We start from the raw sequence: 22,763 nt of genomic DNA on the forward strand, positions 1-22,763 counted from the left end.
TGCTCGTTTATTATTGTTATTGAAATTACTATTTAAAAAATTATTTTTTTAATTATATTAATTAGAAAATATTAAAAATTAAATTTCATCAGTTTTAATCATAAGAATACTAAAATAATAAAATAATTTTTTTAAACTATTTTCTTTAATAACATTTAAAATAGTATTTTTATTTCAAAAAATAATTTTAATTTTCAAAATTCAATGTCAAACAGGCTATTATAAAATCACTGTAAATTTATAAAAAATTTTAAAAAAAATTAATAAATTTTAATTCAATTTAATAGTATTAAAGTTGTCTCCAAAATTATTATAAGGTCTTGAATTTAATTTTAATCAGAATTAATTATATAAAAAAAATTATAAAAAAATTATTAATTTTTTTTAAGTAAATAGAGGAATTTCAATTTTTTTTAGAACATTTGGAGGAGGAATTTGAAATCAATATAATCCATAGTTTCTCCAAACGAAGTGTTTTAAAGGTTAAATAAATAAATAAAATTTATTGTGGTCAAGTGAACCGCGTTTGTGTAAAAGTAACTTTCCTATAATCTCTCCCTCTCCGCTAAGTAAGGTTCAAACTTTAATTTTGATTTGACCAATTGAGATTTTTTTTTTTTAAATTTAAAGATTACAGTTTTTATATTGTGCTTACATTAAGGGTGTGCAAACAGTTGATTCGGTTTCGAACCGAATCGAATCAATAAAATTAAAAATTAAAAATTTTAAAAATCGAACCAAATCGATTAATAAAAAAAATCGAATTGAATCGAATCGATAAATATCAGTTCAGTTCGATTTTAAACCAATCAAATCAAAATTTATAAAATTTCATATTTTTAACATTAAATCTAAATAATAAAAACATAAAAACAAAAAAAAAATCAAAATTAAAAAATCTTAAAGTTCTGTTCGGTTTTCTTTGATTTCCCATATATATTAATAATTTCGGTTCGGTTCAGTTTTTTTTTTTTTTTTATAAAAATAACCGAACGGAACCGATTAACCGAAATTATCAAAATTATAAATCGAATCGAACCGATTGAATTTTAAAATCGAATCGATTTAACCGAGTTGAATTGATTTGATTCGATTTTTCAATTTAAACCAAAAACTGCTCCTCTACTTCACATAGAAAATATAATTTTTTATAATATCAATCAAAATTAATAATAAATAAAAATATTTAATAAACCTTAACAAGTAAAATTATGCCCTCATTAGAAAAACCGTAAAAATAAATATTTATTTATCATTAGTTATAACTTTTAAAATTTAAATTACATTATTTAGAAAAGTTAGTGTCAAATGCCAACTTTTTTTATACTAAAAATGGACAACACGTCTAATTAAAATTAGTAAGTGATGTAGAATAATTAAGTAGTTTATTTAAAATTCAAAAACTATATTACTTTATAAAATTCTAATTTCCTAAACTATATTTAAATATTAAATTAATTGATATATATATATATATATATACATATATATTACTATTACTTTCCATTATTACTATAAATAATTATTTTCCTTAATAAATTAACTTACTATATTTACATTTCACCAATAAAATTTTAATTTGGTGTCTACTTAATTTTTTATTTCTCTACAATTAAAAAAACTCACTGATTTTATTTTTGTTCATATTAAAATAAATCTTTCTATTTTTTTCTAATATGAATGAAAGTATTTTCAATTAATTTCTAATATATTTTCTTCTTTTTTTTTAGCACTTTATTTTTCTCTATTTTATTTTTCTGTTTTCTAGAAATGTCAAACACCACTTTTTTCATACCAAAAATAGGCAACACAATTTTTTTCTTAATAAAACATAGCCAGATTAAAAATGGTAAGTGATGTAGAATAGTAAATAATTTATTTAAAATTAAAAAATATATTAATTTGCAAAATCTTAATTTCCTAAAACTATTGCCATATTAAATTTTTTTAATAGTAACCTGAACGATGGCCGTGCTGGTTCGATCGCCTGATCTAATCACATCCCCTCTTTCGAGGTCCACGAAACATAGACGGAAGGCTGGTTCACAGCTCTCTGACCCTCGGCGCCGCTCATTTTCAGGAAAACAAAAAGAATTTAAACAAGAAAAGAATCAAAATCCTTACCGGAATGTGATCGGTGCTGGAAAAACTTGAGAAAACGCTGGGATTGCTAGAAAGGTTCTGAAAGTGACATAAGGAAATGACTAACGCTCCTCACCCCTATTTATAACCGTCTCAGCATTAAATGCTCGCTAAGTCCCAAGCGACGCATCGGTTAGCGAAACCGGCCGCTTCCTCTACACGTCGCAAGAAGGTTCCAGAAACATAATAAAAATCGAATAAATGAGATCGGTTAGCCGAGGTCTTCGGATCGAACAAACTTTCGAAACCATGGATCGGCTAATGGTGATACGTTTAGGGATCAGATCGGACATGCATATCAGAAATCGAAAAAATAACTAATGCAATAATAAAATAAAAACCTTCAAATAAAATTTTATTTCATTTCCAAAAGATCGGATTACATCATTTGGCTGATCTCAAGAGATCGGATTACATCATTGGGGGAATCTTTAAAGATCGGATTACATCATTTGGGCGATCTCTAAAGATCAGCACTACATCTTACCTAGTAATGGCCTATGTCAAAGCCTAGTCTTGTGGCTGAATCAAAAGATGTGTTTGATCAGAAAGCCAGTCACAAATGTTGGATAGATGTGCAGCTCAGATGGGTGACTATGACTCTCATGATATTGAGCGGAGTCATCGTTAATGTCATCGACCAGAACCGAGCTGCAGTCGGGATGCCCGATGTGGTGAGGGGCCAAATGAACTTCAAGTGGCGGTCACTGATATTAAGATTGAAATTAGTAGTCCTCTTGCCCGAGATCGGTCCACCCATTACATCGGTAGACCGGTTCGAGATCGGTACATTCGTCACTTTCGATCTTGATCGGTAAATTAGTCCGATTTTATCACTGTCATCAGATAACGTCCTTATGGTTCTCCGATCGCCGGGGTCATAAACTTTCAGGCGAAGGGCAAAGAAAACAGTCAGGAAAAGGTCAAAAGCAGTCATAATCAGAATTTTTATCGGAAAAGCTTGAATTGGAGAAAAGAGCATTGAAAAAAAAAAACTCAAGGAGAAAAGTGAAGTGTGAAGGGGATTTCCCTGTTGGTGCATATATATATAGGGGCTGGGCATTTATTGCGTACAGAAACCGAAGCGGATGCATCGGTAACTGAAGAATTAATTGCTTTGACCAAGGCAAGTCAGATAAAGAGGAAAAATCTAGAATGGGTGAGATCGAGAAATGAGAGGAGACCCGATACTAGAGAGATCGGAAAGGAGAGGGTCATAATAAGGAGATCAGAAGAAATAGAGATCGGAAAGCATGGAGAGATTGAATAACTTCTAATCAACTCTCTTCATAATCAGAGCTGAGTTAGTTAAAGCGTTGCAGGCGTGATCAAATCTTCACCACACGCCTCATTTGCAAAAACGCGTGCCTAGCTGACAGACGCCAAAACAGTTATGGCAGTCCTTTACATTTCGATCTCCACCGATGATCATAATTATAAGGATGGACCCGGAGCCCTTGGATCAAAAAGTAGACAACCAGTTCGGCGCTTTTTGTTCCCAGCCTTCGAATTCATCTTGTAAGGCAAGACCCTGAGCCGTTGGATTAAAAGAAAAAAGGACGGATATTATGAATAGAATCCCAACCCTCCATTTTGATTCTCTTTAATTCTCAGACATCGGATTATGTCCTTTTGAATCTAAACCCTCTGTCACCCCTGATGAGATCCTGACCCTCCATGATGAGCACCTGTTCCCTATAAATACCTACATGCAATACTGTAGAAGGGACGGACAAAAAAAAGGTGGTTGTGATTATAGTGGAAAGACTCTGAAATTTGATTCAGTCTTGCTACTTTGCCATTCTAAGCTTTTGAGAAACTTCAGAAACCAATTTTCTTAAGTATTTTCATCGAAGGAGTTCTGAACTCTGAAATTTGCATTTTCAGTGCCTGTTCATTGCTTTGTAAGGCCATTTTCTTTGTTCAGTTTCATTATCACTGCCCTAATATCAGTACATTATGCTCCAAAGTTTAACTTCATTATGACCTGGTTCTCACTACTTCGGATAAGTATCAGTCTTTTGGCCATCAGCTTTCACCTCTACAAGATTTGGGGACACCAGAGTTAGCTCATTGGTCTCTTCAACTTCTCACAGGTAAGTGTCTAGACTGTCCTTTTGTCGAATACTCGTACTTTATTTTCTCCGTTTTTTTTATTCTTAAAATTTCTTTTATATTCAGTCGCACTAAAATCCCAAGGTAGATTATCCAGGCCAATAGTTATTTCCCGGGCCTTCTTTTTCTATTCATTCGTAAACTTTATTTATCTCCTCTTAGTTTTCATTTCCTTCGAGAATAGTTGTTCAGGTCGTGGACAACTTGTAGACAATCTAAAAGATCTTGCTAGAAGTATCTTAACATGAGAGCTTCGGGCCTGAATGAATAAAAAAAATAGGTATAGCAAAAGGTCGAATAAATCAGAAATAAGAATAGGTCAAATAAACAAGTTATGAGATCGGGCCTCAGAACTAAACTAGGCAAAAATACAATAGATCGGAAATTAAGACGAGATCGAATCTCGAACTAGCGACAAAAGAGATCAGATATTGCTAATCGAAGAGTTCTAATAAAATGATCAGGCGGAAGATAGACAAAGAGTTTAGTCTTTCATCCACTATCTAGTTTTAAGGTCCCATAAGCTAGGAAAAGCTTTACCCGGACTTCCTGTGTCTTCGATATTCCACCCCCTAAAAAAGGAGGGGTCAAGAGAGACCCTTTACTTGAATTATTAGTCTCAAAGTCCTTATAAAACGCCATTCTAGTAAACATTAAGAGTTTGGGAAAGAGTTTTTACCCGAGCTCAGCTTAATTCTTAAACGCAATATATTAAAGAGATCGGAGGAGAGTTCTTATCGAGATCCTTCATTTAAAACTTTAAACATAATGCTTTAAGAGATCGGGGGAGAGTTCTTACCCGAATTTCAGTAAAATATATGGAGATCGGAGGAGAGTTCTTATCCGAGATCCTTCGCTTAAAACTTTAAACAGAATACTTTAAGAGATCGGGGGAGAGTTCTTATCTGATTCTTAGCCAAAACCTCAAAAATATATGGGGATCGGAGGAGAGTTCTTATCCGAAATCTCCCAATTAAATTTTTAACATAATACTTTAAGAGATCGGGGGAGAGTTCTTACCCGATTCTCAACCAAAAATCTTAAAAATATATGTGGAGGTCGAAGGAGAGTTATTGTCCGAAATCCTTCACTTAAACTTCAAACAGAATACTTTAAGAGAACGGGGAGAGTTCTTACCCGATTCTCAGCCAAAATCTTAATAAAGTATGTGGAGATCGGAGGAGAGTTCTTATCCGAAATCTCCCGCTCAAACTCTTAACAAAATACATCAAGAGATCGGGAGAAATTTCTTACCCGAATTCTCTTAACTAAAATCCAAATTAAAATATCACAACTTTAATATACAAAGTAACCCCTAAATAAAAATTCGCTACACGACACCTACTCACTAAGGGTCATCTCATTTACTCATGTTCTTGGGCAGCCCTGAATAGTAAAATATCAAATATTCCTTTTATCTATACGAAGGATTAACATCGTCACTCCAACCCCCTAATTATCAATTTTAATTTATGAAGAGCATAATGTTAAATCTGCTTACACTTGTTGAGAGACGAGGTGGGGTGCCTAACACCTTCTCCACCTGTATACGGACCCCGAACCTAGAATCTCTGTTTTGAAGTGATTTCTTTTTAATTTACCTTCACAAATGGTTTTCTTTAATTTTCCTCAAAATTAAAGTGGCGATTCTTCGCTTTTTTCACTTCAATGAGTGCTCGTTCAGGCGACCGCAAAAACCCTTGCAACAATACTAAAATAACAAAATAATTTTTTTTAAACTGTTTTCTTCAATAACATTTAAAATAGTGCTTTTATTTAAAAAAATAATTTCAACTTTCAAAACTCAATGTCAAATAGGCTGTTGTAAAGTCACTGTAAAATTATAAAAAATCTTTAAAAAAATTAATAAATTTTAATTCAGTTTAATAGTATTAAAGTTGTCTCTAAAATTATAAGGTCTTGAATTTAATTTTAATCAGAATTAATTATAAAAAAAAAATTATTAATTGTTTTAAAGTAAATAGAGGAATTTCAATTTTTTTAGATCAATTGGAGGAGGAATTTGAAATCAATATAAAGTGTTTTAAAAGTTAAATAAATAAATAAAATTTTATTGTGGTCAAGTGAACCGCGTTTGTATAAAAGCAACTTTCCTATAATCTCTCCCTCTACGCTAACTAAGTTTCAAACTTTAATTTTGATTTGACCAATTGAGATTTTTTTTTTTAATTTAAAGATTACAGTTTTTATATTGTGCTTCACATAGAAAATATAATTTTTTAAAATATCAATCAAAATTAATAATAAATAAAAATATTTAATAAACTTTAACAAGTAAAATTATGCCCTCATTAGAAAAACCGTAAAAATAAATATTTATTTATCATAACTTTTAAAATTTAAATTACAGTATTTAGAAAAGTTAGTGTCAAATGCCAACTTTTTTTTATACTAAAAATGGACAACACGTCTAATTAAAATTAGTAAGTGATGTAGAATAATTAAGTAGTTTATTTAAAATTCAAAAACTATATTACTTTATTAAATTCTAATTTCCTAAACTATATTTAAATATTAAATTAATTGATATATATATATATATACATATATATATTACTATTACTTTCCATTATTACTATAAATAATTCTTTTCCTTAATAAATTAACTTACTATATTTACATTTCACCAATAAAATTTTAATTTGGTGTCTACTTAATTATTTATTTATTTATTTATTTTATTTCTTTACAATTAAAAAAACTCACTGATTTTATTTTTGTTCATATTAAAATAAATCTTTCTATTTTTTTCTAATATGAATGATAGTATTTTCAATTAATTTCTAATTTATTTTCTTTTTTTTTAGCACTTTATTTTTCTCTATTTTATTTTTCTGTTTTCTAGAAATGTCAAATACCACTTTTTTCATACCAAAAATAGGCAACACATTTTTTTTTCTTAATAAAACATAGCCAAATTAAAAATGGTAAATAATTTATTTAAAATTAAAAAATATATTAATTTGCAAAATCTTAATTTCCTAAAACTATTTCCATATTAATTTTTTTTAATATTCTATTTTTCTATTTTCTAGAAATGTCAAACACCACCTTTTTTCATACCAAAAGTAGGCAACACATTTTTCTTAATAAAACATAGGCAAAATTAGAAATGGTAAATTATGTAGGATAATAAATAATTTATTTAAAATTAAATAATATATTTGGTAAAATTTGAAATAAAACACTAAATAAATTAATGTTTGTAATTTGGTAAAAAGAGATTTTTATTTTTTATTTTTTATATATTTAATTTTGATTAAATAATATATCTTTTTAAGGGTAATTTTTTTTATAAAAAAAATAAATCATAAATCAATTGTTAAGTGGCAGAGATCATCAGGGATGGGATCTACGGTCAACGGATTCCATTTCGTTTCCGTTGCCAGGTACGTGCAATCCACTTTTACATACCCATCATAAATCTTCCCTATCAACTCACGCGCTAATTTCTCTCACGCTCCTCTCCTTAGCTTGCAACTCCTTAAAGCTATGACTCATTCCTGGTGGGACCTATGACCTATCTCCCTTTGATACTTGGCCTTAACTCACTCATAAAAAATAAATAAATTTAAAAAAGGATGAGTCTATTTCCACCACTGAAATGACAAATGCTATAATTTTTTAAATATAATTTTAATTTTTTTACTTAATTGTCTTTATAAAATATTATTCATGAAAATTACTATAAATAATTTTATTAAATATAAAAATTTGTATCTTTCCTATTAAAAAAAATTAGTATCTTTCCATCTTTGTTATCAAATAATTATTTTTCTAATAAATTAAATATCATAATTTTCTTATTTCACAAATGATAAATATTAGGGTGTTGTACTCTTATAAGAACTTATGGGAAAATTTTATTTATGTGATCATATATGTAGAGTCAGAAAAATATTTTTCTATAATTTATAATGAGATTTTTACTATAAAAAATGAAATAAAAAAAAATTTGAATTCCACTTAGATTGGAAATTGCTTGTTACTTATCATGACAACTCATCTTTTACTAAGATACTAGCATTAAAAAAAAAAAGAAAGAGTTTTCTTGAGCTACAACTCTTAAGGCATTCTTAAAGTATAAGTGCAATGCCCAACATATAATAGGAGATATCATTCTCATCCCAAATCTCCTCACCAGACATCCAAGTATTCAACTCATTACTTCTATCCAAATTATTTCTTTCATCTTCATGGCTAGTTCTTCTAGACCCTCTAGTTCTGATACTCCTGCTTACCTAAGACCTGCTCCAGAAAATTTTCCACCAGGTTGTAATGCAGCCATGTCTTTATCCCAAATCACTAATTTTGCAAAAAACAACATGTTTCATTATCAGAATCTCCCCAGTCTCTTTAGAAATGTCAATGATACAGAAAGTAAGTTTCATCCTGAAACTCCTTTCCTCACAGTTTTTTGTCTCAATCCTTTTAAAGACTTACTTGATGAGGAGAAATGGTTCTTGTGGTGCGTGGTCACTCTTTATGACATTGCCATTGAAGTTCCTACTCTGGCTCTGAATGACTTTATCAATGATGGGAGAAATCAAAGGTGTTTACTATGGCATTTTCTAGAATGGTTTTCTCCACTATCATGGTGGAAAAGAGAACTTAGGAAAATTATTGGAAATCACAATCTATGGAGAAAATCTGCTCAACAGGCCAAAGAAACTTGCTCATTGTTCATTTTGCACAAACCCTTTTTGAAAAATCCTGAGGGATTGCTCTGGACCATGAATATGGCATATGAATGGCGAACTTATCCTCAAACCATCAAGCACAAAGAAGCCAATGAAAGCCTCAGAAAAGAATTAAATTATTTTCTTTGTGAAATTAATAATTACATGCCTAAAATTCAAATGGTGAATTCCATCTCAATTGGTCCAAACGCTAAGCTTGAAGAAGTTTATGAATATCCTCATCACATTTGGCAAGACTCACAAGATCCGATTGAAGCAGGCCCCATAGGAAAAGACAAGACCATTGCCAGCAAAACTGATGTTAAGGTAGGAGGACTATGGTACGTGAATCTTTATGGAGAAATTGACTCAGATGACCCAGGTTATGACAACTTTAATCTGAATCCTAGTTAGAATTCTTTCTTATTCTAAAATAGTATTATTGAGCTGGTTTAAGCATAGAATTTCATTCTTATGACCATTTGGGTTACTCTTTGTATTAGATTCCTTATCACTAAGTGCATTGTCTGGTTGTCTTCCTTAATGGCATTGGATGCCTTATCACATGATTATTTGTATTAAATATCGTCATATCAGTCACTTTTATATTTTGTCTATTTTCTTTCATTTCTCCTATATAAGGAGAGCCTTGTGTGTGTTATATTTAGAATGCAATAAGATACCAGCTCTCTTGTTAAGAAATTTTCATAACTTTCTAATCCTTTTCCTCCCCTGAAAATTTGAAACTATTATCTTATTCATGCATTTATCCATCAAGGTACAAGTATACTTTATATTTGTCTCTTTAAGAGGAGGATAATGTGTATCAAAAAATGCTAATTCATTGATTATTTATTAAGGTCCTTTTGATATGGTTATATATAACAATATAAAAGAACACTACCTTTAGATTTGTTATGGTCATAGTGGCTAGTGATTATTTCAGTATAAGTATTGTTATATCTGATCAGGTTAGAGGACTCCCAGCTATACATGGGTGCTTTTATATAATCGTTATTTATATAAAAAAAATAACAATTTTAATTTAGCATTTTATATTCTTTTATCATTTTTTCCTAACCTTAACGATTAACAAATACATTTGTAGTCCATTTTTTGGACATTGGATGCTCTGCAAATTTTGTTATAGAGTTTGCAATTAATCAAGATTATTACCTTAAAATAACAAATTAGCCATTCATTTTCAAAAAAAAAAAATTGTAAAATCATAATTTAAAATCTTTAGAGAAAAAATAGAAAAGAAATAAAGTTAAAAAAAGAATATATTAAAAATATATACTACACATTCACATTAATAAAAATTAAAAAAATTCATTTAATGTGAACGAAAAATAAAACTAGTGATTTTTTTTATAACTATAGAAAAATAAAAAAAATGAAAAAATTAAGCAGGTGTCACGTTTAAAATTTATTCATGTAGATAATTAGTTAATTTATTAAAAAATTATTTATAGTAATGATGAAAATATCTTATATTTTTTTGTTTGACAAGGACATACTAATTATAGTAATTATAAGGATTACATTATAAAAAAGTAATTTAGTCTAATAATTAAAATAATATTCAAAAGTTATGCTTAGCTGAAAAGGGTATCTGTCCGTTAAGCTCATCAAATCCCTCGTAAGGGCGGTCCCTCAGTACTGTTCCACCACGCTATGCTAGCGCATAGACTTACAACACAGGGTTTTGATCCCGGGACAGGGTTTCAATCCCGGGACCTCAAGGGCTTAAACTCAAAAGAATATAAATTCTTCATAAGGTCGGTTCCTCAGTACTGTCTATAGACTTACCCTATAAAAAAATTATTTATTCACTATTTTATTTACTAAAATAAACTTTTTTTTTTTAAAAATGGATAATAAATACACTTCTTACTTTAACTAATATTATATTTTTATACTTTTAGGATAAAAAATAAATATCTTAAATCATTTTAAACAATTTAAATATTTTAGTTGATCAATTAATATAGGAATAAAGCTACGAGTTGGCAAATTCAATTTGCTAGAGAGCGTAGAAGGAGCGTGGAAAAGGGTGCGAGTAGTGCTTCTTTTCAAGTCCTGATCCACCTACTTCTCCTCCACCAAACAACTAACCAACGAAGCTCCGTCTCAGTATCTTCACTGATCCCAAACTCTCTCTCTTTCTCTCTCTCTCTCTCTCTCTCTATCTCTCTGTAATGGCTGTCGCCACCTTCTGCAACCTCTCAACGCGCTCCCTCTCTTTTCACTCGCCAAATCACCACCACTACCATAAGAGCTTTCCTATCATCACTCGTCGCATCTCCACCTCTTCTTCTAAAGTCTTTACCACCTCTCTGACTTGGTCAACTTCTCGTAAACGATTCCACACCACTCTCGTCTCTTCCTCCGCTAACGGTGGCGGAACCGGAGGCTCGGGTGGTGGTGGTGGTGGTGGTGGTGGAGGAGGAGGAGGAGGAGATGGGAGAAATGATGACGACGGCGATGCTGGATACCGCAACCGGACCGAAGCCATTCTCGCATTGGCAGAGGTATATTCACATATATTATACATATGCATGTGCACTTTTGGTGTTTCTGTTTATAGTTTGTGGTAATTATAGATGTGAATTTGGTGGAGTTAGGTAGGGAGGTCGTTGGAGAGCTTGCCGAAGGACTTGGCTGGAGCGATTGAGGCGGGAAGAGTTCCGGGATCGATTGTGCATAGGTACTTTGAGCTTGAGAAGTCTCCGGTGTTCAGATGGTTGCTTCAATTTGGTGGATTTAAGGAACGGTTGCTTGCTGATGATCTGTTCTTAACTAAGGTTGGAATAGAGTGTGGTGTTGGGATCTTTACCAAGGTTTGTGCCTGGCTCTGTGTGCTTGTATATGTGTGCAATGCAATTGTGTGATTGATAGAGGATTAGTTTCTATCTGCTTAAGTTATTTGAGTGATTGTTATTTGATGGCTTGTTATGCTATATATAGGGGAGGTGGGGAATGGTTCTCTGAAGAAATAACTCACCCAAAACCTACCTCAAGGTGGAGAGTGCCCAAGGCGCACATTACCTCTATCCAAACCAATGTAATATTGGATATTAACACAAACACCCGCGAAACACTTATGGGAGGCTCCAAACATTGGTCGGGGAGTTTTTGATACCATCTTAAGAAAATGGGCCGAGCTTAACTTACCATAAAAGCTAGCTTAAAGGTGGAGGAGTGCCTAAGGCTTGCCCTATCCCAAACCAATGTGGGATTTTAACAGTTTCTAATGTTAAGACGTGAATTATTGCTAAATCTTGGGTCTTTTTATGAAGCTTGTTCCTTCCTACAGACATTTAGTATCCGCTTATTATGATTTGGAGTAACTGAACTTTTCAAGTTAGAACCATGGTGGTGGATTCTCATGTATGTTTGAAAAAAATAGCTTTTTTTTGTGAACATATATTTATAAAGCTTGCAATTTGTCTAAATGAATGGACATTTAGGATGTATTGATTGTTGTGATGAAACCATGATGCATTTGGTGATTTGGAGGCTAATAGCTTCAGCTTCATCATACAGGAATTACTGGATTGGTATGTATATTTAGAAGTTCTTCCTCTTTTTCTGTGTTTTCTTCTTTACTTTTCATGTGATTTTGTAATTTGCACCTGCACATTAGCAATGCTTGGACAGGCTATCAGCACAAAATATGTTTCAAAAATTTTGAATTCAGCACTTCATATTTCTAAATGGGCTTTGCAGCTCTATGGAATCATTGTTAGAATATGGAGAATCCCCCCACCTTCTTTCTCTTGTTCCTGTCCTTAGTACATTGTAGTCAGTAAAGCATATGTAAGCCATAGTTACCTTTCTGAATTTCTCTTGCTTTTCAGACAGCAGCTGAATTGGAAAAACGGAGAGAGAAATTTTCTAAGGAGCTGGATTTTGTTTTTGCTGATGTGGTATGGCTCTCATCAAGATATGTTATTGATAATCCGTTCTGTCAAGGTTAAATGAATGGGTGGTCACTACTTGCAAGTTTTCTTCTAAAATTTGTTTCTGTTTTAGGTGATGGCCATAATAGCAGACTTTATGCTTGTATGGCTTCCTGCTCCTACTGTTTCCCTTCGACCACCTATTGCAGTCAGTGCTAGCCCTCTTGCTAAGTTCTTCTACGGCTGTCCTGATAATGCATTTCAGGTTATTGATTGTTTTGATGTGCAAGTTCTGGTTATTGACATTTTCTAAAGTATATATTAATGTCAATTTCTAACTTCCTGCATACAGGTAGCTTTGGCCGGAACATCATATTCATTTTTACAGAGAATAGGTGCAATAATGGTATGTGCAACATCAACTGAACAAACTCAAATGGTCTTTTTATGGCAATTTTATGACCAATATTTTATTAATATTTTTTCAGCGTAATGGATCAAAGCTATTTGCAGTTGGAACCAGTGCATCTCTGGTAGGTTAAAATTTTACATGATCTCAACTGCCTGGGTTTTCACCCTTTGTAACTTTGAGTTGCTTCAATTTAGGATATTGATCACTTGATCTACTACTTACTAGACCTTAGTATGCATTTTGTCATCAAGAAAGAGTATTACACCTTTTGTTTACTCTCTGGAAACCCAGGTAGTTTTACTTTGATATAAATTTATAAGTTGGTTCTTTACCTTATAAATAATATCTGATCCAGTGTCCTGCTCCTCCCTCTTCAGTCTGTGCCTCTCCCTCTTTTTTCAGTTATTTGTTGTGTTGAATATCTGTTTGCAGTATTTTGCAACTTCCAATTGACATTTTTACTTGTAGTCTTCCTTTGTTTGAGTTCAAACAATGTAAATTTAAAGTCCAAATGTTTCTGGGAATGTTTGAAGTTTAGTTTATCCCAGTTATGTTAAATCCTGTGTAATGATTCTTAAAAGTGACAAAGTTTATAGTTAGCTATCAATGATAAAAAAAATATATTTGAATAAATATTCACTTCGATTATGTACAGAATGCACATTAAATTTTTTCACACATCATACTATCAATTTTGACTTGCTGGCATTTAACTGAAAGTAGCTGTTTTTCAGGTTGGTGTAGGTATAACAAACGTATTAATCAATGCAAGAAAGGTTTTCGATAAATCTTTTGCTGCAGAAGCAGAGGATGTGCCAATATTATCTACCAGTATTGCCTATGGTGTCTATATGGCAGTATCTAGCAACCTAAGGTAATATTTATCCAATTCCTTATTCTTGATGCTAAAGAAATGGGATTAGTATCTTTAATTATAATTTTTTTTATGTGCTTTGGGAAAACTTTTCTTTTGTATATTTATCATGGAAATCTGAATAGGTTTACACTTAGCAGAATTTAATGAAGGATGCTTTCCTTGTTTAATAGGTATCAAATACTTGCTGGAGTTATTGAACAAAGAATTCTAGAGCCATTGCTGCACCAACATAAAGTTATTCTGAGTGCAATTTGCTTTGCTGTTCGAACTGGCAACACTTTCTTAGGGTCATTGATGTAAGATATTAAACTGTCTCATATTTGTTACATTTCCTCGTATTATAAAATGCCATTTTTTTGTAAGTTCATGTTTAATGCAACAGGTGGGTCGATTATGCCCGTTGGGTTGGAATCCAAAAGAGTCGGGAGTGAAGAGGAGGTTAAATTTGGTTGCTTTGGAGTTATCAAAAAAATTGTATTTCCAATAAATGTACATGATTCATTGGTATTATATATAAGAGATGAATCCAATTGATTGGTTTTTGTTTTTGATCATTGATTTTGATTCTTGACGGTGAAAGATGGTTGTGAATTTGTGAGAATGGAGTTTTGTGAAATTTCAGTTAATTCATGTATGACAAAACTAAAAATTCGTGCTTTTTATTTAATGTTTCAAAAAAAAAAAAAACCTGAAAACAGGGCAGGACAAATGACAACTTGACAACTTAAGGAACAAAATAAAAGAGCATTTCCTCTTTAATATGTTCTCGTCTTGAAAAGATACATCACATGGGCAGAGATGAAACAGAGTATGACAGGAGAATCTACAAGAATTCTGCAACGTACAATTCACCAGGATTGTTGATACATAGTTTTTAATCAATTAAAGGAGACCTTGATGATATAGTTTTTAATCAATTAAAGGAGACCTTGATGAGACTTTATGATGCTGGTATAATGAGTTCCTCCTTTTTAAGTCTTTGTGAGTCCTCGAGCTTGTTGGCCCTTGAGATAGATGAATCAAAAGCTTCTTAACTGTGTACTGGACATCTGAAATTAATCTTCGCTGGTCCTTCCATTGGTCTATGCAAAACAAAGGAAGATGCCTGTTAATGATCATGAAATATACTTTGCTTTCTCCATTGAAAATTGGACTCCATTGTATGTGAGTTTCCATTTTCTGCTCCATAAGTTCATAGTCCGGGAATTAAAAAATAACTAAATTTAGCAGAATGAAATACCTGGGTCTTGTGCTGCCATTCTTTGGACTTGGACCCCGTTTTCCACTCTTTAGGCCATTGTTTCAGTAGAGCGTGCCTGTAGCTGCTTCCTAGAATAGGATCTAACGTGGTGCATATTTATGAGATTTGAGGCTTTGGACCTGGGGAAGAAAGAAAGTGTGTAGATCTCAAAAACATACAACCAAGCCAATGGCATAGGTAGGTAATGTGCAAGAATTCAAGAGACACATTCAGCAAGTCTTGAGAAGGTACCGTGCTGTCACCAACATTCCTCAATTCTTTATGATAAAAAATAGGATACAGTATATGGACAACCCGTGAATTTGAAGGACTAGATTATGCAAGCTGCAGAAATGAAGAATCATCAAACAGAAGAAATTACAAACTAGGTACTGAAAATTACAGAGGAAATGTCCTGTGTTATGTGAACAAGACTTACAAATTAGGCACTGAAAATTACAGAGGAAATGTCCTGTGTTATGTGAACAAGACATTCGTGAAAAGGGTAGAGAATTGCACATATGCATTTTCTTGATCTTCATACTGTTTAGCAAAGTTCTAACAGGTGTGAGGGCTTTTATCAACAATGAATGGATGCTGACTTATTGACATGCAGGAATCACTTGAATCACAAAAGGACAACATGATTTGGAAAAGGTCAAGGAAAATGCAGACATGCGAAATTGCACAACATCAGAATTGAAGTTCACAGCTTGCCGTTCGTTCTATTCTGCAAGCTAAAATGATGACTAGCCTCAGGTGAAGGAGAACTGACAAACAAGAAATGAAAATAACAATCTGTATTTGATTTCACCAAAATGCCCTGATAGTGTAGGTCATTGATTTTACTGCAAGCTAGCAGCTTCATCAAACAACCTGGAAATCATGTAAAAATGTGCAAATTAATATGAACATATATAGGTGATAAATTCATATGCAAAAGCTATGTAGTTCTGACTTGCATTGAGATATGATATTATTGTAATATAAATTGGATGTTGAGAAAGGCAAACAAAAACAAATAACAGTTAATATTTTTGGCACACTTTTTACCTCTAGATGTTAAGCTTTAATTTTTCTCATTCTTCCTCTTCAGTGGTGGAGCATACAGAGTTGCTCAAAATATAGGGGAATTAAACTCATGAGCCATACTATGAAGTTGTGGGAGAGAGTTGTGGAGCATCGACTACGTCATGATACTTCTATCTCTCTCAATCAATTTGGTTTCATGCCCGGTCGTTCAACTATGGAAGCGATCTTTCTCATTAGAAGCTTGATGGAGAAATATAGAGATGTGAAGAAAGATCTACACATGGTTTTTATTGATTTGGAGAAGGCTTATGATAGTGTTCCAAGAGAGGTCTTATGGAATGTGTTAGAACAAAAGAGGGTATCTATTAGGTACATACAAGTATTGAAAGATATGTATGAAGGAGCAACTACTATTGTGCGAGATTTTCCGATCTCAATTGGATTACACCAAGGATCAGCCATAAGCCTTTACCTTTTTACATTAGTTTTAGATGAACTGACGAAACATATACAAGAGAGTATTCCTTGGTGCATGATGTTTGCGGATGATATTGTTCTGATAGATGAGACACGAGAAGGAGTCAATAGAAAGCTATAACTTTGGAGAAGTACTCTAGAGTCAGAGGGTTTTAAGTTAAGTAGAACGAAGACAAAATACATGCATTGCAAGTTCAATGAAGGCCAAACTGGTGATAGGGAAGGAATTAGCTTGAATGGAGTAATACTGCCCCAAAGTAATCACTTTAAACATCTAGGCTCAGTCCTTCAAATAGATGGGGGATGTGAGGAGGATGTTAGTCATAGGATTAAAGCCAGATGGTTGAAGTGGAGACGTGCCACGGGAGTTTTATGTGATCGTAAGATTCCCAATAAATTGAAAGGAAAATTTTAGCTATGTTATATGGTAGTGAGTGTTGGGCACTGAAAGAGTCGTATGCATATAAGATAAGAGTTGCAGAGATGAGAATGTTAAGGTGGATGAGTGGCCATACTAGATTAGATAAAGTCTGTAATGAGAGTATTAGAGAAAAGGTAGGAGTGGTGCCAATTGAAGATAAGTTGAGAGAAGGGAGATTGAGGTGTTTTGGTCATGTGAAGCGTAGACATACGGAAGCTCCAGTTAGACAAGTAGAGCACATTAGGTTAGAGGATAGAAAGAAAAAAAGGGGTAGACCTAAATTGACTTGGAGGAGAGTAGTACAACATGACCTAGAAGCATTACACATTTCTGAGGATTTAACCCAAAATCGTTCAGAGTGGAGAAAACGAATCCATATAGCCGACCCCAAATTTTTTGGGATAAAGGCTTAGTTGAGTTGAGTTGAGTTGAGTTGAGTTGAGTTTCCTCTTCAGTGGTGTTGTACAGCATGACTTAGAAGCATTACATATTTATGAGGATTTAACCCAAAATCGTTCAGAGTGGAAAAAGCGAATCCATATAGCCGACCCCAAATTTTTGGGATAAAGGCTTAGTTGAGTTGAGTTGAGTTGAGTTGAGTTTTCCTCTTCAGTGGTGGTATCTGGAAGACCTGTAGCACAACAGACACACAGAAATCATTAAAAAAAGAAAGAAGGGAAAGAAGCATGTATCATAAAGATAGATAAAGATAGAAATGCTGACTAGAGGAATCTGGGCTAGTTCTGAGTCTTCTGACTTCTCTTTCCGTTTACCCTTCTGGCACCTTTGCTGAAGTAGAGGGCAGTGGTGGATATGCAATTGCAGAAGAGAGGGAGGCAGACCATTCTTTGGAAAGTAGGCAAGCTTAGGGCATCTCTCGATCCTCAGATATTCAAGTGATGTGAGGCTTTGGAAACCTTTGTTAGAAAGGTATATCAGGTCTTGGAATCCTTCAATGGTAAGGTTGGTAAGAGAAGCAGGCAACTTCATATCTATCTCATCCTGTGGAAAGGACACCATACGATGACATTTGCCTGTAATACTGAGTTTCTTGAGAGAGGTGAGTCTGTGCAAATGCCAATTAAGAGGCTTACAGATCTCAACCTTATGAATACAAACTGATGTCAGGTTGGTGGGGAAACCTTCTTCTGGAAAGGAGACAATGCTTGGGCAATATTTTAGAGTCAATTCTTCAAGACATGTGAGATTGTGCATGTTATGAGGAAGGGTCTTGAGTTTCTCACAGAATTCAACTCTAAGTTTTCTCAGATGGGCAATAGGCAACCCTCCCTGAGGGAAATAAACAAGACTTGGACAATTCTTTACAATCAATTCCTGAAGAGATGTGAGATTGTGCATGTTGTCAGGAAGGACCTCGAGTTTCTCGCAGTCATCAACAGTAAGGCTTTTCAGACGCAAGGTGGGCAAACCTCCCTGCGGGAAAGATACAAGACTTGGACAGTTGTATATCCAAATGTTGTGGAGACTGGTGAGCATGTGGAGGTTCTCGGGTAAAGATTTAAGATTAGGAAGATATCCAATTTTAATAGACTCAAGAGATGTGGTGCTGTTGAACCTTTCAGCTATTGACTCTAACTTTGCACTTATTTCTGAGTCAAATCCAAAAGAGGTGATAACCAGATCCTTGAGGGAAGGAGGTAACTTGCCTAAGAATGTAAGAGAGCCACAGTCATCAATTTTCAAATGCTGGAGATTTGACGAGTTAGGGTCACGGCCAATAATATCCTCATCCAGCAGCCTCTGCAATTTCTGGCAACGGCTTATCTGTAGCCATTTCAGAGTTGGAGGTAGCTGGTGTCTTCCAATGGAAATTAGAGAATCACAACTCTCAATTTTCAACTCTTCAAGACACAAACTGCTATAAATCACTGCATCTGGCAAAGAAATAAGTCTTGCACAGCCTTCAATCAATAGCTCTCTCAGAGACTTAATGCTGTGAAGCCATGGGGGTAGTTTCTGAAGGCTTTTGCACCTTCTAAATTCCAAAATTTCAATTTCACTATCAGCAATGCCCCTTTGCAACAACTCTTCATTTTCAATGATGCCCTCAAAAAGCACCCAACATGGACCACGTGGACAAGAGAGAAATGGATAAACCCGAACATCACGACCAATAGTCAACATTTCTAACTTTCTTAAGCCTTGCATGAACTCTTCTGGTGGAAATAAAAATAATTCTCCATAAACCTTCATGAGGTTTGCTGAGCTAAAGCCTCCACCCAATTCCAGCTTTCTACATTCTTCAATTTGTAAGTGAGAGATTAGTGGAAGGCTTTGAAATGAAACCACTAACTGCAAACATTGTTCAATCACTAGATTTTGCAATGAAGGCAAATGGCTGGGTAATTGTCCCAACAGTTTTGGACACCAAATAATGGAAAGCTCAAGTAGACGTGGGAATTCAACCCCATAACCATTCCAGTATTCCCATTGGCGCATGCTCTTTAAGTGCAGAGTCTCTAGAGCTGGAAAAGGATTCAAGTTACCCTCGCCATAAAACTCATGATCAACCACTTTTACATTTGGAAACCGTTCAATAACCAAGTTTCTGAGAGAGGAAAGAAGCCCAAGATGTGGCAAGGTTACGCAATTCTTGCAATCCTCCAACTTTAGGCGCACTAGATTATGAAATAAAGGATCATCGATCCACAATGGAAATTCAGTACCACCATAATGAACCATGGTGAGCTTTTTCAGATTTTCATGAGGTTGCATCCTGTCAAGTACATCTCTATCGCGACTTTCATCAGGTGTATTTTGAAATCCCCATCCCACCGCCAGAGAATCTATTCTCTCGTTGTCCATTAAGATGGGCTCCCTTACATCATCTGAAGCATTAGCCACATTCTGCAACATTGAAATGCAATGTGCCCCTCGAAGAAATTTTAAGTTCAACAAAGCTGTTATGCCAGCTTCACCACTTCTCCCAGCAACAAAATCAGACAATGTTCGAACACTTGTCAAGTCTTTAATTCCCAGTGGCATTCCTTCATATAATCTTACACCTTTGATATCAAGATGACGTAGGTTGATCAGATTTTGCATTTCTGAAGGCAATTTCTTGAGATTATAACATCCTTTCAGTAGCATAGTCTGTAAGTTGCACAGAGAGGTTGTTGCCTCAGGTAAAGTTATAATGTTTGTGTATGAAAGGTCAAGATATCTTAGATGCTTCAAATCACCTATTCAATCTGGTAGCTCAGTGATCTTGTAATGACGAAAAGATAGTACCCTTAGACATCTTAATTTTGACAACAAAACAGATGGAATGCAATTTGCAAAGTAATACAGATGCATAAGACGATGACTTCCACAGTTTTCCTCTATTGAAAAGGCCAAGAAGGTCCGTAAACATTTGATCCTAAGGAAGGGTACAAATCTTTCAATTTGACCATAATACATGCAAATGTAAGAGAAGTGGCGAGCTTTTTCTTTTTCAAATTATTGACCAACCATTGATGAATCCTCTAATCTGAAACATGTCTCTCCAGCAACAGACTGTGCCAAATCATTCACAAGGTCGTGCATTATGAATCCACCAGTGCTTGAAGATTGAAAAAATGATCTGGAAAACAGATCTTGAAAATACTCATCACCCACATCCTCCATATGCTGATCGTCTTGTTGCTCAATTAAACCTTCTGCCATCCATAGAAGTACTAATTGCTTCTTTCGAAATACATAATCCTTGGGAAATATTGCACAATAAGCAAAACACCTCTTTAAATGCGAAGGCAAATGATAGTAACTTAATCTTAATACGGGAAGAATGCTGTTGCCTCCACCTTGTAAATTCCAGATTTTGCTATTCAATACATTTTCCCATTCCTCCCTTGGTTTCGAGCGTAGAAGGCCAACCAAAGTCCTTGCCGCCAACGGCAAGCCACTATACTTGTTTATAACCTTTTCATGAATGACTTCTAAATTTGGATCTGCAATTCTCCTCCTGCCAAAAGCATGGTCAACAAAAATTGACCAACAATGTTCATCAGAAAAGCAGCTTAAATTTTGAAATTCAGTGTTCCCCATTGTTCGTGCAACAGCTTCATCACGTGTTGTCAAGATCACTTTGCTTCCTGGTGCTCCACACATCAATGGAGAACAAAGGGCATTCAAATCATCATAATTCTTGTTCCAAACATCATCTAAAACAATCAAAAACTTCTTTCCCGCTAATTTCTCATGCAGTTTGAGTTGAACTTGATTAAGCTCCTTTAGATCACAAGACTTCAAAGTGATTGACTCAAGAATGCTCTTTGTTATTCTCAAAATGTCAAATTCATCAGATACACAAACCCATGATTTTACCTGAAATTGTTGTTGTGATGCCTTGTCATTGTAGACAAGCCGAGTGAGTGTTGTCTTCCCCACACCGCCCATCCCAACAATGGGTATTACTCCAACTTTCACATCACTTGTTTCGTCCCTCAAAAGCAAATCAAGTAACTTCCTCTTATCTTCATCTCTGCCATAGACTTCAGGTTCATGATGCAAACATGTACTGGATGGTCGTATACATACCTTACTAGAGGACGTACCTCCAACATTTTTCTTTATCAAACCCAAGTCTTGCTGCTGTTTTGCTATCTCTTGAAATCTTGCAGTGATCTCCACCATCTTGGACATCAGTGTTGAATTAAAGAAGACAGTTCCTGGACTGATTGTAGCAGTAACAGAATGAATGAGTTTCCGAAGCTTACTTGCACTGGCTTGACGTTCTCCCTTCAACCGGCGTTGCAAGAATTCAGTGGCAAATTCATCCAAGATGTCTTCCACATCATAAGCCAGATTCTTGAGGTCGCTTAGCCAGCTCTCCACCAACCGGTCTTCCATCTGCTTCTCCTCTGCATCATCAAGAACAACTTGAATTGCAGTAAAAAATTTCTCCCAATTCCTAATTTCAGCAAGAACTTGCCGCTCATGAGCAAACTTCAGTAACTCAGGGCACTCAATCTTGTCTAACAGAGACTGAAAGAAAGAAGACGAAGCAGACTCTCCTATGAAAGACACAACCTGTCCAACAAAAGACATGATTACTTCCAAGAACAGAGAAACTACAAAAGATGGGAGGGTTTCAGGAGGATGGATTTGAAAGGAGGGAGTGCTGTTGGTTTGGAAGCTTAGGTGCAGTATCAGAGAGGAAATGGGTAAAGATACAATCATTGGACGCGAGAAGAGGCTACTAAGTGGGAGGGATTCTCGAGACATAAAGTTATCAGCTTTGTGTTTTGGTAATTTACATGCATACTTTTCCTTAAAAAAAAAAATCAATTCTCTCAAAAAAAAAAAAAAAAATCCAAAATTCCATGCTTACTTAATTAAAATTAAAATAGGTTATTTATTTTTAAATTTAATTAATGAATAATATAATAGTAAATGCTATAAAAAACAAAACAAGTCATAAAATCTCGTATTCACTAT

General features: G+C 34.1%; 3 protein-coding genes across 6 annotated transcripts; 1 reads left to right on the plus strand and 2 right to left on the minus strand.

Moving 5' to 3' along the window:
• Positions 1–11,013: 11,013 nt before the first annotated feature.
• Positions 11,014–14,705, plus strand: LOC110654739 (protein RETICULATA-RELATED 4, chloroplastic). 2 transcript variants are annotated; one of them, XM_058150971.1, is made up of 9 exons: positions 11,014–11,491; positions 11,585–11,764; positions 12,821–12,889; positions 12,996–13,127; positions 13,215–13,268; positions 13,351–13,395; positions 14,009–14,148; positions 14,322–14,447; positions 14,534–14,705. In XM_058150971.1, the coding sequence occupies exons 1-9, from the start codon at positions 11,159–11,161 to the stop codon at positions 14,580–14,582; spliced, it is 1,128 nt and encodes a 375-aa protein (XP_058006954.1). In that variant the 5' UTR covers positions 11,014–11,158; the 3' UTR covers positions 14,583–14,705. The 2 variants fall into 2 exon arrangements, with proteins under 2 accessions (XP_058006954.1, XP_058006953.1); XM_058150970.1 differs by having other exon boundaries at positions 11,021–11,491; positions 11,585–11,800.
• Positions 14,706–14,875: 170 nt separating this feature from the next.
• Positions 14,876–20,442, minus strand: LOC110654711 (putative disease resistance protein At3g14460). 3 transcript variants are annotated; one of them, XM_058150966.1, is made up of 9 exons: positions 18,045–20,442; positions 17,924–17,952; positions 16,445–16,476; positions 16,167–16,267; positions 15,831–16,013; positions 15,644–15,736; positions 15,392–15,531; positions 15,080–15,233; positions 14,876–15,044 (listed from the first exon to the last, which is right to left on the minus strand). In XM_058150966.1, exons 1-3 carry the CDS (start codon positions 20,430–20,432, stop codon positions 16,461–16,463), a joined length of 2,433 nt encoding a protein of 810 aa, XP_058006949.1. In that variant the 5' UTR covers positions 20,433–20,442; the 3' UTR covers positions 14,876–15,044; positions 15,080–15,233; positions 15,392–15,531; positions 15,644–15,736; positions 15,831–16,013; positions 16,167–16,267; positions 16,445–16,460. The 3 variants fall into 3 exon arrangements, with proteins under 3 accessions (XP_058006949.1, XP_058006950.1, XP_058006951.1); XM_058150967.1 differs by lacking the exon at positions 15,831–16,013; XM_058150968.1 differs by lacking the exons at positions 15,831–16,013; positions 16,167–16,267.
• A 331-nt stretch (positions 20,443–20,773) lies between these two features.
• LOC110654663 (putative disease resistance RPP13-like protein 1) lies at positions 20,774–22,567 on the minus strand. The gene has a single exon (XM_058150969.1). The coding sequence runs from the start codon at positions 22,548–22,550 to the stop codon at positions 20,784–20,786; it is 1,767 nt and encodes a 588-aa protein (XP_058006952.1). The 5' UTR covers positions 22,551–22,567; the 3' UTR covers positions 20,774–20,783.
• Between the last annotated feature and the right edge of the window lie 196 nt (positions 22,568–22,763).

Source organism: Hevea brasiliensis, chromosome 8, assembly GCF_030052815.1.
Source record: "Hevea brasiliensis isolate MT/VB/25A 57/8 chromosome 8, ASM3005281v1, whole genome shotgun sequence".
NCBI lineage: Eukaryota > Viridiplantae > Streptophyta > Magnoliopsida > Malpighiales > Euphorbiaceae > Hevea > Hevea brasiliensis.